Below are 14,402 nucleotides of genomic sequence, written 5' to 3'. Positions count from 1 at the left end.
TATTTTGTTCTTTTTGAAGCAAGGGCAGAGAGCTTATGAAGTAGAAGGAGGGGATTTTCATATAAAACACCTCTGTTCATGTGGGAGGTGATAAATAAATTATTTGAAATGTATAAATGATAACTGCATTGAAATCCTTTGGTGATAATCTTTAATATGACAGAATAAGTAGTAGATGTTGGGAAATCCTCTTAGAAATTTGAGATGTCTCTATTTCCTATTTTTAGTTAATCAGACTTCTAAAAAAGATTTTATACTACTTTACCAAAAAGTTTTGTAGAAATCAAGAGCCATATGGAAGGTTGGCTTATTTATTTATTGAAAACGTTTCTACATTTATTATTATGCAGATCTGAAACAGTTATGACCTTTATATGTAATTTATAATTATTCTTGCTGAATCTTTTAACCCATCAAAATTGTATTTGCATTTTATTTTAATAAACATTTTGTAATTTTACATTTTTGAGATTCAGGGAGAAAAGTCCAGTATTACATTCAGTACACTTATGGTACAATATTGGGGAATGTATTAATTACTAAAACAAATGTTTAATTTAAAAATTTTTTTTTAAAAAATCAACTAATGGGGGGAACTTTTAAAGTGTCATTTTAAAACTGGTTTTTAGAGCTAATGTTTATTTGTTTTCAGATTGCTACTTCTGAAAAATATTCTTCAACTATTTACTTTAACTTTGAGAAAAAGAAAAGATAGAATATTTGGAGAAATTCATACAGAAATAATGTCAACTTTGAGCTTCAAAAATGCTGTTCTTCTTCTTCTTCTTCTTTTTTTTTTAAAGCAGAAATGAGTCCCAAGTAAACTCTCTGTGGAGTAGGTTGGGAGAGAAATAAAATAATAATTGAATCATAAACAGAATACATCTAGTTTTCCAAATGGTCTAACTTTTTCCAAAACATCTTATGAACTTTTAGTACAATTTTTAGCAAGTGGCATGTTTTGTGTGGGTTATAGAGGAGTGAAAATCACAGAAAAATGTCTGCCTGCTTGGAAAAAGTGTTTTAATTAGGCTAAAGAAGCATCAGGACAAACCATTTTATAAACAAAGTCTCGAAGTTGGATATAATGATTGGCAAAGGGGTAAGCAAAGAAAGTCAAGTAGTTGATAAAATGTGGAGAAGAAAGGCAAAGCTATTTGCAATTACACATTAGATATCAAGATTTTGCCAGTGAAAAAGATGTTTAAATATATTCATGAACCTGTAGCAAGATTTCCACTTGTGCAGTTTCAGAAGCTTTAACTAGCTGCTTAAAATATGAAAAAACTATATTTTAACAAAAGATATTAAAATAGTCAAGACAGCCAACTAATTAACTGACAAAGTAAAGGCAATGTGGGAAAGCCCTCCCATATTCATTGCAGATTTGCTGCTCCCCCGACCCCAACCCCATTTGCCTCCAGCAGGCTAACGACCTCATTCTTCCCATAGAGCCTGGCCAAGTCGAAGGCTGTGTCCCCCGAATGGTTCCGATGCCCCACATTGCTGGCCGTGTGCTTCACTAGGAACTCCACCACTGGGAGGTGGCCTTCTTTGGCAGCCAAATGCAAGGGCAGGTTCCCTTCATTATCCTCGATGTTAACATCAGCTTGAAACTCCAGCAAAGTCTGTAAAGTGTCCAAGAAACCTGCTCTGGCTGCATCATGAATGACAGCAAAACCAGTTCGGTCTTTCAAATTGGGATTAGCACCTCTAAGTAGTAGTCTCCTGGCAATCTCGGGATTTCCAAGTTTCATAACCTAGAAAAGAAGTAACAACATAGGATCCTTCAAGTGCTTATGCTACAGGAATATTTTAAAATATCTATCTGTCCTATTTATATAACTATTTTTAATGCAGTCCTTAGATTCCTAGCAACTCCTCCCGAAGGGCTCAATTGAAGGAAAGTACTAATTAGTAAAAATAGAATACTTCTGAAAATTGAGCTTCTTTGATGGAATATTTTAAATGGGCCCAGAAGTGGGATAAATTGATCAATAATAGTTGTGCAACTTGTGTAAATTTTGCTGACAATTCAGTTATTTCCCATGAGGAGTTGCATATTTTCTTTCATAAATTCATTGAAATAAAAAATTTGTGATTTAAATAAGATTTTCCTTCTCCTATTTGCTCATACATGTTCATAAAATGTGCCTACAGTATTAATTCTGGAAAATCAAATGTGAGTAAAATTTGTTTCTAAATAGCTACTGAAAACAAGTAAGGATGGTGAGTTTCTTTAAAGTCCCAAATAAGTGTCACCTAGTGTAAAATTGATCTATTAAAAATCCAGACTTAATATTTTCTTAAATGATTACTTTTCACAAGTTCCCTCTAAATAGAGATTTTGATAACCTCGAATTTCTAAATATTTATTTTAAAATATTTTCTTTGCAAGTTCTTTACTATTGACTACTATGTTCGATGTTTAGAATCCTTCATTTCAAATTACAGAATGTTACTGATTATTAAAGCATTAAGTAAGCCACAGTGTTCTATAATGCTTATTATATCAATTTATGTAAAATTAAGTTCATGTTATACCTTTTATTAGATAGAAAATGATTGTTTGGCAGCTGTTCTTGAAAAGGATGAAACAGTCATCCTACAGTATTATTTACTGTTTCTCAAGGTTCTAACTAATCTCCTGATTATCAAGAGAGCAAAAGCAAAAACCAAGATATTTGATGTGTGTTTTGGGGCACGGACAGCTTTGTCTTGTGGTTTCAGCCCATTTAACAATGAACTGGTGAGCCTATCATTTACTTTTATAGTTATTATAAGCATTTAGGAATAACTATTTGTAAATTGCCAAAATTTTACAAGTCAAAATGTGTTATTAACATGGGCTATCAACATGAAATAATTCACATCCCAAAAACTTATTTACTGTTGTTTAAATGTATTTCACTTTAATAAAAGGTGTCTATTAGTCTCTCATGGTTAAAAGAACAGCATGCAAGTGTAATATAATTTAGTTGTGAGAAACATTATTCATTAACATGCCAGAAAATTCAGCATTTTAACTAGTTTCATTTATATTTAGGTATATTCATAATAATCTAAATTTAAAATAAATAGGTTGCACAGAAGACAATGTTTATTAAATTAAATAATAATCCATTGGAAAATACATACAAAGTTAATTTTATTTCTTTGAAATGTTTTTAAAAATCACAATTATGTAACATAAAATATACTGAGAATTATAAATAAAATATATTTTAGAAATGTAAACTAAATAGATGGTCAAGATATTAAGTTTCCCAGTTGATCAACCCTGTGAACCTTTAGTCCTTCCTTTATGGCAATAGTAAAAATGACAATTTATTTTTCAAGAACTTCAGGGAAATATACTTTTTGGTAATTAAAAATTAATACAATTTAATTTTTGCTACAACTCTCTAAAGATTTGGCCACATTCAAGTGAGAAAAACGAGAGAGACCCCATGGATCCTTGCAAAGCAAATGTATGATTAAGGCCTTCATTATTATACTGATTGAAAACCTAACCCTAGGAAGAGAAAGCTTTTGCAATTGAGTTAAATAAATATAATTATAGAAGAAATTTGCCATCTCTCATAGAAAATAATAGTAATATTAGAAAGGTTTTGAAGAAATTTCTTTCTTATGACATAACTTCAGAGGCATACTGAAAATAAGCCTCTAGATTCCTGTTTGTGTGTTTCATTTCATTTTATGTACTAAGACTAAGTCACAATAAGTGAGTGTTATTATCTTGATAAGTATGTTAAATATGAACATGATTGCTGAGTTGTATTGAAAATATTTGTCCAAACTTTTTTTATAGTATTAATTGTCCAATCTTCTTGTTCGTCAAAAGTCCTGTAAGATCTTATTCTGAACATGGATTCATACTTTGTGAGACTGAGATAATCTCTGGACTCTTCAGTAGGAAACTTTTCAATATATTACATTTGTGGCATTGTTATTATCACAAACCTGTTGAAAACTACTAGTTGGAAAAAAAATTCTTTCCCTACTTAATCTATCTGAAATAACAAGTTAAATACTTTAGCATCTATGAATACTCTTCCTTAATACTGAAAGTTTTACAAAGCCAGTGCATTCAAATTTAAAATGTACAGAGTATGTGCACTTAAAACTTATAATTCTTATAATAACAAAGCCTTCTAAACAAAGCCATTTAAAAGCCCTCTTCCCACTGGGTTTTCAAAAACAGCTTCCAAATAAGAACAGTTCATAAAAATATCATAAGAAGTCTGATAAAGCAACTATTTGAGACTACTTTTCCATTTTTTTTCTGTTTCTAAGCCTTTCTACTAAGTTACATGATAACGTTTGGAGGAGGAAAAAATTATCAGGTACATATTTGGCAGCTGGACATGTGTCAATTGTTGCCTGTAAACCTAATTACTGAAAATTAGAGCATACCACGGCATGACCACAGAGACAAAAACACTGCAGCTGAGCTCTGATTAGAAAATTAAACTTTTTATTTCTTTTCATTCCTTAATGGGTGGATGGTATTATATTAACTGTGAAATGTACATCCTGTCCCTGTGCCCATTCCAAATGAGGAAAGGTCGTTTGTCAAAACGTGAAGCATTTGAAGGAAAAACACTCTTGCTAGTAGTCAAAAAAATTAACATTAAGGGCAATTATTGAGGGCAAAGTACATGAAACCACTAATAGCAGTGCATTTACTTCAAATAATAATCATAATATTGTGCTTACAGAACTGTCTAAAACAAAACAAAACAAACAGTCCTCGGCGCTCCTATCACTACTTTAAAATCCCCAACCGTCACAAAAACATTCCAAAAAATCAAGACCAAACCTAGAATCCTCTTGGTATGGAGGATGTTATTGGATTTGACGAGTTTGTTCAAAGTACGTCATTTTGGGGAGCTGGATCCACTTAAAGATATAAAATATGGCAACCGACTAGGTTTAAAAACAGTGAAAATTTGTACCCCTGAAAGTTGAAAAGCTGTCATGCTAGAGACCTGGTTCACGTAGGCAACATTATTAACCTGTTTTCCCCACCTCTTTGGATACCAACCTGCAGTGCAGTTCTTCCAAATCCATTTTGTGCATTGACGTTTACATTATTTTGCAACAAACTAGTAAGTTGCTCTAGGTCCCCCCTGGCAGCTGCGGACGCCAACTCGTTCCCCCAAGGTTCGGCCATTCTTTAGGGTCCTGACGATCAGGAAAAGATGAATTAGTTGTTTTTCTTTCTCCCCCTTCCTTTGCTCCTAACTAGGCTGCATGACGGCATCGGAGACTGACAGAAGGACTGGGATGGTTAATCTGGAGTAGAGCTTGGTAGTAAATACTAGTAAGATCTGCCTGCCAAAAGCCCGCCCCTCGATTCACACGTGATTATTCAGCAAAACTGAGCCATTGGAGGGGGGGGCTCCTTTCCTCGCTTTTTAGCTTAACCCCTATGAAGATTCAACCCCCTGGTGATTCAACTGAGAGACACACAGACATTCTTGGTTAACTGCTCTGGACGTGAGGTGTAGGCAGAAATGTCACGCACTTACAGATCTCTGAGGAATATGTGTGGAGACTTCAGGGACTAGGTCAGGATAGAAAATACCGCGGAAGAAAAGGCATTTGGGAGGAACAAAAGACATTAACCCACCCTTGTTCACGGTGGTGACTTGAGCCAGAACTTCAGGGGCAGGCCCTCGCAGGGGCTCGGTTTCCATCCGTCTTACGGAATGGGGTAGTCTGGAGTCCTCCGTTGCTGGGAGAGCGCCGCTGTGGCTGGATGCTGACGTGCTCCGCGAGTTAAAGATGATCGCCAAAGGCAGACAGGAGTAGCAGTTCTGTGGCCCTCCAGTTACAGGTCGAAATAATTTCCAATGTTTTCGGCTTCTCAAGAGGAGCCTTTAGTCCGGTGGGGGCCGAGCTGCGGACTACTGCCGCGCTAGAAGGCTCTGGAGCCCGCCCGCCGGGCTGCCGCAGCTCCTCTGAGCCTCAGAGGCCGTGGGAGCCGGGCTGGGCGCGCAACTCCCAAGGTTGCCGAGCGTGCGGCCGGACCCGGCAAGCCCGTCATGCCGGCCCCACCGGGTCCCGGGACACCCGGCAGCCTGAGCAAGGACGATAGCGATGCGGGAAGCGTCTATCGGGTTCGGGTCGCTGGAGCAGCTCGCGGCAGCATCTCAGCTGCAAAGAGCAGCTCACGGGTAACTTCCCGCCTACGACTGAGTTAGGTCTGGCTTTCTGCTGTAGACACTCATTGAGCTGCCGCCGTCGCCTTCTTTTCGTGTCTTTCCCAGTTTTCTGTGTGCCTCCGAGATGGGGAGGGTCCTGGGAAGAGGAGGCCAAGCCCTGAGTATGGGTAGTCGCCACAATTCCAGGGCGCAGCCAGTTCAGCCGCCCTCTTGACGAGAGCTCAGCAGTTTCGGCGTCCTGTGCCACTTCGCCAATCTTTCGCGGTCCCCCAGCCTGTGCCCCTAGCCTGAGCAGCCGACAGGGCAGCGGCTGCCAGCCAGCTGTGCCCTAGAGCCGAACTGAGCAGCACAGCTTCCTCTCAAGCTGCAGCACTGCCAGTGACAGTCTCCTTTGTAGTTGGTCCCCAAAATTGCAGGTCTCTGCTCGCCTTACCACTACAGGCACTTGCGCGTCGTCCCCCTTTCTGACCTTTTCCTTCCCTCCCTCCGTTGCTTCTTTTTTTCGCTGAAATAATTGCTGCTTCTGTTGCCTCTGCAGAGATGGTGCCGGTTTCTTCTCCCTTTTTTTCCGACCTCATCAGCTTTTTTTGAAAAGAAAAAAATTGAGCGCTTTTTGAGTTGAAAAACCCGCCCCCATTTTAACGGCAGAGTTTTAAGGAGGCCCGGCGGAGTTGCTGCGCCGCGGGAGCGGGAAGGCAGGGCACCGCCCACGCCCCGCCCTCCGCCCTGGTGGCGCTAGAGCTCGCAGTTTAGCACGCTCCGCCCTCGAGGCCCGGCGCCCTTCCTCCCGCCTTCTTGCTGTCTGCCTGCTGGGTCTGTAGAGCTGGCTCCCTCCAGTCGGCCCCTCGGCCCGGTCCCACTAGAGCGGGGATCGGCACCTCAGAGCGGGGCCTACCCTCCTCAGGGCGTGATGGAGTCCCGGACGCGAAACCCGGGTTGCCCTGTAAGGGCGGGGGCAAGGGGACTGTTAAATTGAGTCGATTGTGGAGAGCTGAAAGGCCTTGGAGGCTCGGCAGCACAGGCTGCTGGCAGGCGGAAAGGGAGCTGGCGCTGAGCGAGGCGGGTCGGCCAGCCTCCGCGCGCCGCAGCCAGGCTCGCAAAGTTCGAACAACCCGGCCTGCGGCTGCCCCCTCCTTTAGGTGCGCGCGCTGTGTAAATTCGGCCTCCCTCGCTCAGCTCCGGGCCTCGGCCTCGCACCTGCCAGATCATCGCTGAGGGCCGCCGAGGTGGCGGTTGGGTTGGAGGAGAGACCCAGACTGACAGCACAGTGCTCAGAAAAAGCAAAAAAGTCTTTTTTACACACCGAGGTTTTACGAAAACTGAAAACATGTTATAAGTAGAAAAGCATAATGAACTCTGGAGTCTTAATGTTGCAGGGACTAGAAAATGTGAAATATTCCTCCTATTCCTGGAGGAAAAGGAGAAAAGCAATTATTTTAAACTATTGAAAGTATGCTTTGGAAAGAGTTTTCTAACCGCTTTTTCTTTGTTGTGGAAGTTTTCTTACTACTTAGATGGGGTTTGGTTTTCTGGGCTGGAGTTGTGGAGGAAGGTCTAAGTGTAAAGGAATCGTCTCTACCCTACCTGTTTATTTCAATCATCAGGTCCCAATTCTCTGTACCTTTAACTTTCTCTTTTAGCTATGAGACGTTAATTAACTATTGCTTTCTTTATTTTTATGCTCTTAAAAATATCGAACACGTTTGCATGATGCACCCGGTGGTCAAAATGAAATCAAGCAAAAAATGACAAAAGGTCTAATTAGAACCAGCCTCTGGCACCATATGTACTTAAGCAACATCTGTACCCAAGTCCTTGAAATAAACTGGGAGTGTTAAAACACACTAGATACATCTGGATAATTATCTAGCAACAGATTGGCTGTTAGGTGGAGGGACAACTGAAACTGTGAAGAATCTGGCAGTGTTTTAACTGAATTATTCAGGAAAAAAGAAATAACCAGAGCTCTTTATTTGAGGTAACTAAAGATGAATTGTGAATCAGGTGGGAACTGCAACACAAGAAACTGATGCCTCTTTTTTCTTACATATATTTAGACAGTCCAGTTGGACATTTAGGGTTCTATATATGCAAGTAATAAATAATTTTCTTTGGATTATTTTGGGAACTGTTTTTTTTTTGTATAGATGGGAAGTGTATAGCACTATTGGCTAAGAGATAACTGATATTAATACAATTTATAAAAGTTGCTTTCTAGCATTCATTATGACTTCTTGCTTACAGATAATATTGTAATGAGGAAGAATCAATTGTACTTATTATGTAAAGAATGGGTTAAACATGTATTACAATTTTCATATTGTAAAATACTTTTGCGTTTAACTGAGTAAAAAAATTTGTGGTAATACATGATGCACATGGAACTGGATTAAGATTTTTACAGATCCTCCTAAGCACTGAAAATATTTTGGTGTCCCAGCATCCCTATCTCATATGTAAATAAAATTTTTTTAAAAACCCCAAAATAAAAAAGTACAACAAAGTTCTGTTTTTCTCCATAATGACTAGTTCAGTTGCTTATGCTGAATTATTAAATTCTTTAGGGAAGTTTGTGCGTGTGGAACTTTTTTTTATTGTTTGTTTTTGTGGAGTTTGCTGGACCCCTAAAGTGTATGTTTACTCTGCCTAATGTGTATACCAGAACTGGCAGCACAGAGGTTAATCTAGTTTAGAGAGCATAAGTGAGCATTATAAATATTGCCAATGAAAATACAACATATATTGAGCGCTAGTTCACAGAAATAGATTCAAGAATATTTCTGCCTTCAATAAGCTTATATTCTAACATGGAACACACAGTATTCTATTATATTGAGAGTAGTGTTTTCTTTTTTAATATAGTAATGATATGTCCCTCAAATACTAAAATATAGACTTTCTAGTTGGATATTAAGTACTAACAATCATGGGAACTTCTTTCTTTAGTAGTTTAGAATCATTTTAAAGGAATTATAGAAAATGATTTAGCCAAACTTTTCTGTACATTTCCCTCATTGACTCAAATATACTTGGTTTCCGAATGATTAGCTTTTGACAATATGTTTGAGATACTTAAAATTTCTTCTTCTTCTTCTTCTTTTTTTTTTTTTTTGGTGTGTGTGGGGGTGGCACTGGGGATTTAACCCAGGGGCACTTTACCACTGAGCTACATTCCTTTTAGTTATTTTTTATTTTGAGAAAGAATCTCACTAGTTGCTTAGGGCCTGGCTAAATTGCTGAGGCTTGATCTTGAATTTATGATTCTCAGGTCTCAGCTTCCCAAGCCCTGGGATTACAACCTGCAACATCACTTCCGGCTATAATTTCTTAACCTGGTCTCAAAATCTTTCTCTTTTTCGTATTTATAGATAAACAGAGGTGGAAAGCAGATCAGCAGTGGCAGGGAGCCTTATTATGACTTTTACTTGTGGCTTTGACATTTTATTTCTGAGATTCAGTAGGCTTTTTCATCTGGGTGCTTATACCACTTAAGAAAGTCCTTTTGTAAAGTAAGGGGAAAAAAAAGCACAGTAAGCAACTCAAAAGCTTAAGCATAATAGCAACAATTAGTATTTGGATAGTGTTTTGTGATGATGAAATATGATACATATGTTATTTAATTTTGACAACTCTGTGAGGTATATATAATTATTCCCATTTTTCAGATGAGGGAATTAAGAATGATAGATTGTGATTTAAAGTCTGCAGGTAGTGGACATAGTGTTTGAACTAAAATCTTAGGCCCAAAATCTTATGTCTTACAGATTTTCTTTACTTATGAGTCTAGAATTAACACTGGATTCTTACAAAACATGCAATCACTAGATGAAATACATGTTTATTTATTTAAGTATGGGCCTAAGACTGTAGTAGCATTAGTCTTGTGAATTACACTATAAGTAAGAAATATTGTTTAAAAAATTTGGTTATCTTAAAGGATCAAAGTTAATACCACCAGTAGTAAGTCATTTTGCTAACATGTAGCCTTGTTATGAGGCGAAGAGAAGGACATATCACTTCTGTAGTATTTTTCCTCAAAAATCCATAAACAGTTCTGAGGAAGCATTAGGCAAACTCAAATTGAGGGACATTCTATGAAGTTTCTGATCTTTAGAAGCTTGACTGAGAAACTGTCACAGATTGGAAGAACTATAAAGATACAATGATTAAATGTACTGTAGTATTCTAGATTAGGCCTTGGAATAGGTAAAAGATATGAGTATAAAAATCCAAATAGATTCTCTGGAATTAATAGAATTCTAGCAATATTAATTTCTTAGTTTTGATACATGTACCATATTATATAAGATAGAAACATTAGGGGAAGATGGAAAGACATGCAGTAATATTCTGTATTATTTTGAAACTTTTCTATTAATCCAAAGTGATTTAAAACAAAAATTTAGTAAAGCAACTAAAAATAAGGCTTATTGTTTATATTTGGAAGAAAGATGAAGTAAAAAATTCCTTTTAAAACAGTAATAATAAGATCAAAGAACATGGAAATTCTAGAAAAAGATGTGTTTGAGCTCCACATAATATTACAGTAGACCAACTATGAGATTGGTAAATAAAAATAGGTAGATTAAAATTATTTTTCATTGTTCATGTTTATGAACAAAGAAGTTCTCCTCAAGGAAGGAATTTTGAAGAAATAGAAAATAAATTGTTTTTTCTTCCTCTTAATTCAACATTTGTTTTTCTTTCCTTTCCTCTGTAGTGGATAGTTACTTTGGATGCTGTTTTCCAACCATTGGTAATAGCGAAGAACTTGTCTTTTCAGGAACTGTTTAAACTTAGCAACATTGAGGGTGATACTGTAGGGAGGGGTCAGGGTAGGTGGAGAGAATATTGGTTTTAACCTATTCTTGAATCCTAGGTTTGTCACTTTGTAGCATGAATTTGGGCAAATTCTTAAACTCTCAGAGCAGCTTTTTATTCTGTTAAGTGGTTTTTTTTTGTGAGGATTAAATTAAATAAGAAATAAGGTGTGTAATGTACCTGTACATACTAGACACAATAAAAATAATGAATTCAAAATTATTGACTATCTACCCAAGACTCTGTTACATATGAAATATGGTGAATATACAAACCCATAAACTGGGCATGGTGGTACATAACTTAATCCCAGCTACGCAGGAGGATTGCAAGTTCAAGGACAGCCTCAGCAATGTAATGAGGCCCTGTCTCAAAATAAAATATAAAAAGGCTGAGGATGTAGCTTAGTAACAGAGTACCCTGATGTTCAATTCCTAGTACCAGAAAAGCAAAAATAAAGCAAAACACATGGAATGAAATGGCTTATTATTTCAAGAAACTTTCAACATTTGGAAAGAGAGAAAACATACATAAATGAAACAATTAAGGAAAAAACGCAGAATTCACTAGAACACTAAACTGTGTTGTAAAGATACTAAAAACCATGATAGGGATCCTTATTGGCTTAAGTTTTATTAAAGGAGTGGACCCTCAGAAAAGCATTTAGGAACTGGCATATAGGATAACAACAACTAATATGTTAGGAAAGTTTTAAGGTTTATGAGGAGTTTTCATAAGCATTTAAAATCACTCTATATAAGTTCCTTAGTCCCTTATAAAACATAGTCTATAAGTTTTCTTTAGAGATAAACAGATTCAGAGGGGTTTTGTGAAGGAGCAGAGTTAGATCTCAAACCCAGGAAATCTATGAAATATGTTAGCTTTATAAAAAGATTTAATATTTTCTATACATTTTCATAAAATTATTTTCTCATTTACCACCTGAAACAGTCCTCTTAAAAGCTGAAGTCAGAGAGCCTTAAGAAACTTATCCAACTTCCTACTGTTAATTATTTGGGAAATCAGTACTAAAAGTCTGCCTGAATGTATAGGATATTCTTCCATCTTTCTACATTATATTGTTTTAATTTCCAAATGTAGAGAAGGGAGGAATAAAGAGAGTAGCACAATATTTGGATAGGTTCTGAGGTACAGTCACATAATATATACAGGAATCCCCACAATGTTTTACGGCTGTATTCATCGGGACTATATAAATAGAAACAATTATTCACCTTCCTACCTAGGGTGACTTATGCCAGTGGGGCAACTGAATAGCCTTACTTATATTGTTGGCACTGTTTCACTTCATGATTTTTATATATGTATACATATCATATATATATATATCTTAAATTTGTTTAGTTGTTGATGTATAGTTATTTATTTATTTATTTATATGGCAGTGGCGAGAATCCAACCCAGTGCCTCACACATGCTAAGCAAGAGCTCTACCACAGAGCTACAACTTCAGCCCTCATAATTTATATTTGTACTGAATTTTAGAATTTCTTTTCAGGGAATACAATATATAAATGTACTGGGGATCCAATGCAGGAACCCACTCATGGTAGGCAAGCACTCTGACCACTGAGCTACACCCCCAGTAAATCTAGATCTTAAAACAACTTAGCATACTTCTTTGTATTCAAAAAACTGAACATTTAATTCGGATTTCTGATTTTTCAAGGATACATTTCCAATTTAATAAGCTTAGGCCTTGATTTCATATGGTAATTTCATTAGTTTCTATTTTAGATGTACTACATAAAATCAGCAATCTCACTTCACATTTTATGGTGTTTACATACTTTACAAAGCATACAAATGGCCCATTACAGTCCAGAAGCTAATATTTTCCCAAATCAAAGTTGAACATACTCCACTGTCACCCTTCCTCTAGTCTGGATGGCAATTATAAACTGCCGCTGTTCATTGTACATTTTTTTTGGCTTGTTTAGTTACAAAGGCTGTAAATTTCTGACCAAAGCTTGAAACTTTCAGTAATTGATGAGTAATCTAGTTTCTTTATTTGTAAGAATATTTTAATAAGACCTGAATACTTTCAAAACTGGAAACAATAGATGTGATCACAACATAAGTCAATTTTATTTCTTTTTTAAAAAAAATATTTATTTTTTAGTGGTAGTCGGACACAATACCTTTCTTTTTATTTACTTATTTTTATGTGGCGCTGAGGATCGAACCCAGGACCCAGGGCCTCCCACGTGCTAGGCCAGCGCTCTACCGCAGAGCCACAACCCCAGCCCACGATTTTATTTCTTATAACTACCAATTTAAAAATGCTCAGCCTCTTTTTGAGGTCGAGATTCTGAAGGCTCTCTCAGCTTCCAGGCCTCTCCCACGTATATGTTAGAAGGAGTTTGGGTACTTCTGTGGTACTGAGAGACTGAGGATGCAGACCAAGAGGCTTGAGAATATATGTGACAGTGTTAGCGGGTTTTCACTGTCAGGTTGACGATTAGGGACTGCATATGAAGCTGTATTTTGGTGAAACTTAAAATGTACATTTGTGAAATGCTAGTTCGACGGGTTGTGAGAATGTGTTGAGTTGTGGAGACGCTGTAGGTGTGTGACTAGCCACGTGAGGCGAAGACTCCGATCCCCGCCCCAGCCAGCTGGAGGCAGTACCCCCAGGCCTTAGCTTAAGCCCAAACCGGAATAACCCGTTGCGGGACTTCCAGCTCCCGCAGTTGCTGGTTGGCGTCTGCGCTGCGCGGGTAGGCATCTCCTCCCGGTAGTCGCGCTCCCAGCGCTTGACAGGAGGGCAGTCACGTGATAGCCGCAAAGCGGTGCTTTGCGACCTCGATGACAGGCAAAATGTGCGACAGCTCTGGCGCTGGCCAACCAGGGGCGGAGGCGGCGGGCGGGGAGGAAGCGGAGGAGGCGGAGGCGGCCTTGGCGTTCGCCCGCCTGCTTGTTAGCTTCGTTTCCCCGCCCCCGCCGGTCTTGTCGTGGCTGAAGGGTGCCGGCTGCGCGCTGTCGCAACCTGCCCTCAACCTGGCCTGCGACAGTAAGACCTGATCCGTAATCAATCCAACCTCCCTGTTGGGGCGGCTGCGGTGCGGGCTCCGTGGGGCCCTGGCAGGCTGCTGGGGCGCCTGAAGGTTACCGAGTGCATGAGCACCTAGCGCCTCCCGCGCTGCCCCGCCCGCCGGCCCGCGGGCCCGCCCGCCGGCTCGCCCGCCAGCCCCTCGGCGCCCGGCGGCGGCGGCGGCGGCGGCGGCGGAGACGGCCACGGCCGCAGGAGGCGCCGTCTCCCTCCCAGGTGCGCGCTTCGCTCCCGGAGCCGCGGTGCTCGGCGGCCGCCATGGCGTCCAACATGGACCGGGAGATGATCCTGGCGGATTTTCAGGTGAGGTATTTGGCCTGATTCTCCTCCCTCTTCCA

At 39.1% G+C, this 14,402-nt stretch overlaps 2 protein-coding genes across 3 annotated transcripts in view; one reads left to right on the top strand and one right to left on the bottom strand.

The window, feature by feature from the left end:
* Positions 1-321: 321 nt before the first annotated feature.
* Cdkn2c (cyclin dependent kinase inhibitor 2C) lies at positions 322-6,873 on the bottom strand. Of its 2 annotated transcripts, XM_026382660.2 has the most exons (3): positions 5,636-6,873; positions 5,048-5,187; positions 322-1,760 (listed from the first exon to the last, which is right to left on the bottom strand). In XM_026382660.2, the coding sequence occupies exons 2-3, from the start codon at positions 5,174-5,176 to the stop codon at positions 1,377-1,379; spliced, it is 513 nt and encodes a 170-aa protein (XP_026238445.1). In that variant the 5' UTR covers positions 5,177-5,187; positions 5,636-6,873; the 3' UTR covers positions 322-1,376. The 2 variants fall into 2 exon arrangements, with proteins under 2 accessions (XP_026238445.1, XP_026238440.1); XM_026382655.2 differs by lacking the exon at positions 5,636-6,873 and having other exon boundaries at positions 5,048-5,628.
* A 7,332-nt stretch (positions 6,874-14,205) lies between these two features.
* The window catches only part of Faf1 (Fas associated factor 1), a 399,930-nt gene continuing 399,733 nt past the window's right edge, over positions 14,206-14,402 (top strand). Inside the window, exon 1 of the mRNA XM_077791122.1 lies at positions 14,206-14,367. Coding sequence (XP_077647248.1) covers positions 14,323-14,367 — 45 coding nt within the window. The 5' untranslated portion in view covers positions 14,206-14,322. The remainder of the gene's footprint in view (positions 14,368-14,402) is intronic.

Source organism: Urocitellus parryii, chromosome 11, assembly GCF_045843805.1.
Source record: "Urocitellus parryii isolate mUroPar1 chromosome 11, mUroPar1.hap1, whole genome shotgun sequence".
Lineage (NCBI taxonomy): Eukaryota > Metazoa > Chordata > Mammalia > Rodentia > Sciuridae > Urocitellus > Urocitellus parryii.
This window is presented reverse-complemented; position numbering and strand designations above follow the sequence as displayed.

Bases quoted from the DNA above. Each gene is read 5' to 3' on its own strand.
- Cdkn2c (XM_026382660.2), bottom strand. From the start codon at position 5,176: ATGGCCGAACCTTGGGGGAACGAGTTGGCGTCCGCAGCTGCCAGGGGG. The intron at 1,761-5,047 runs GTTGGTATCCAA...CTTCTTTTCTAG, and splicing joins TTGGAAGAACTGCACTGCAG to GTTATGAAACTTGGAAATCC.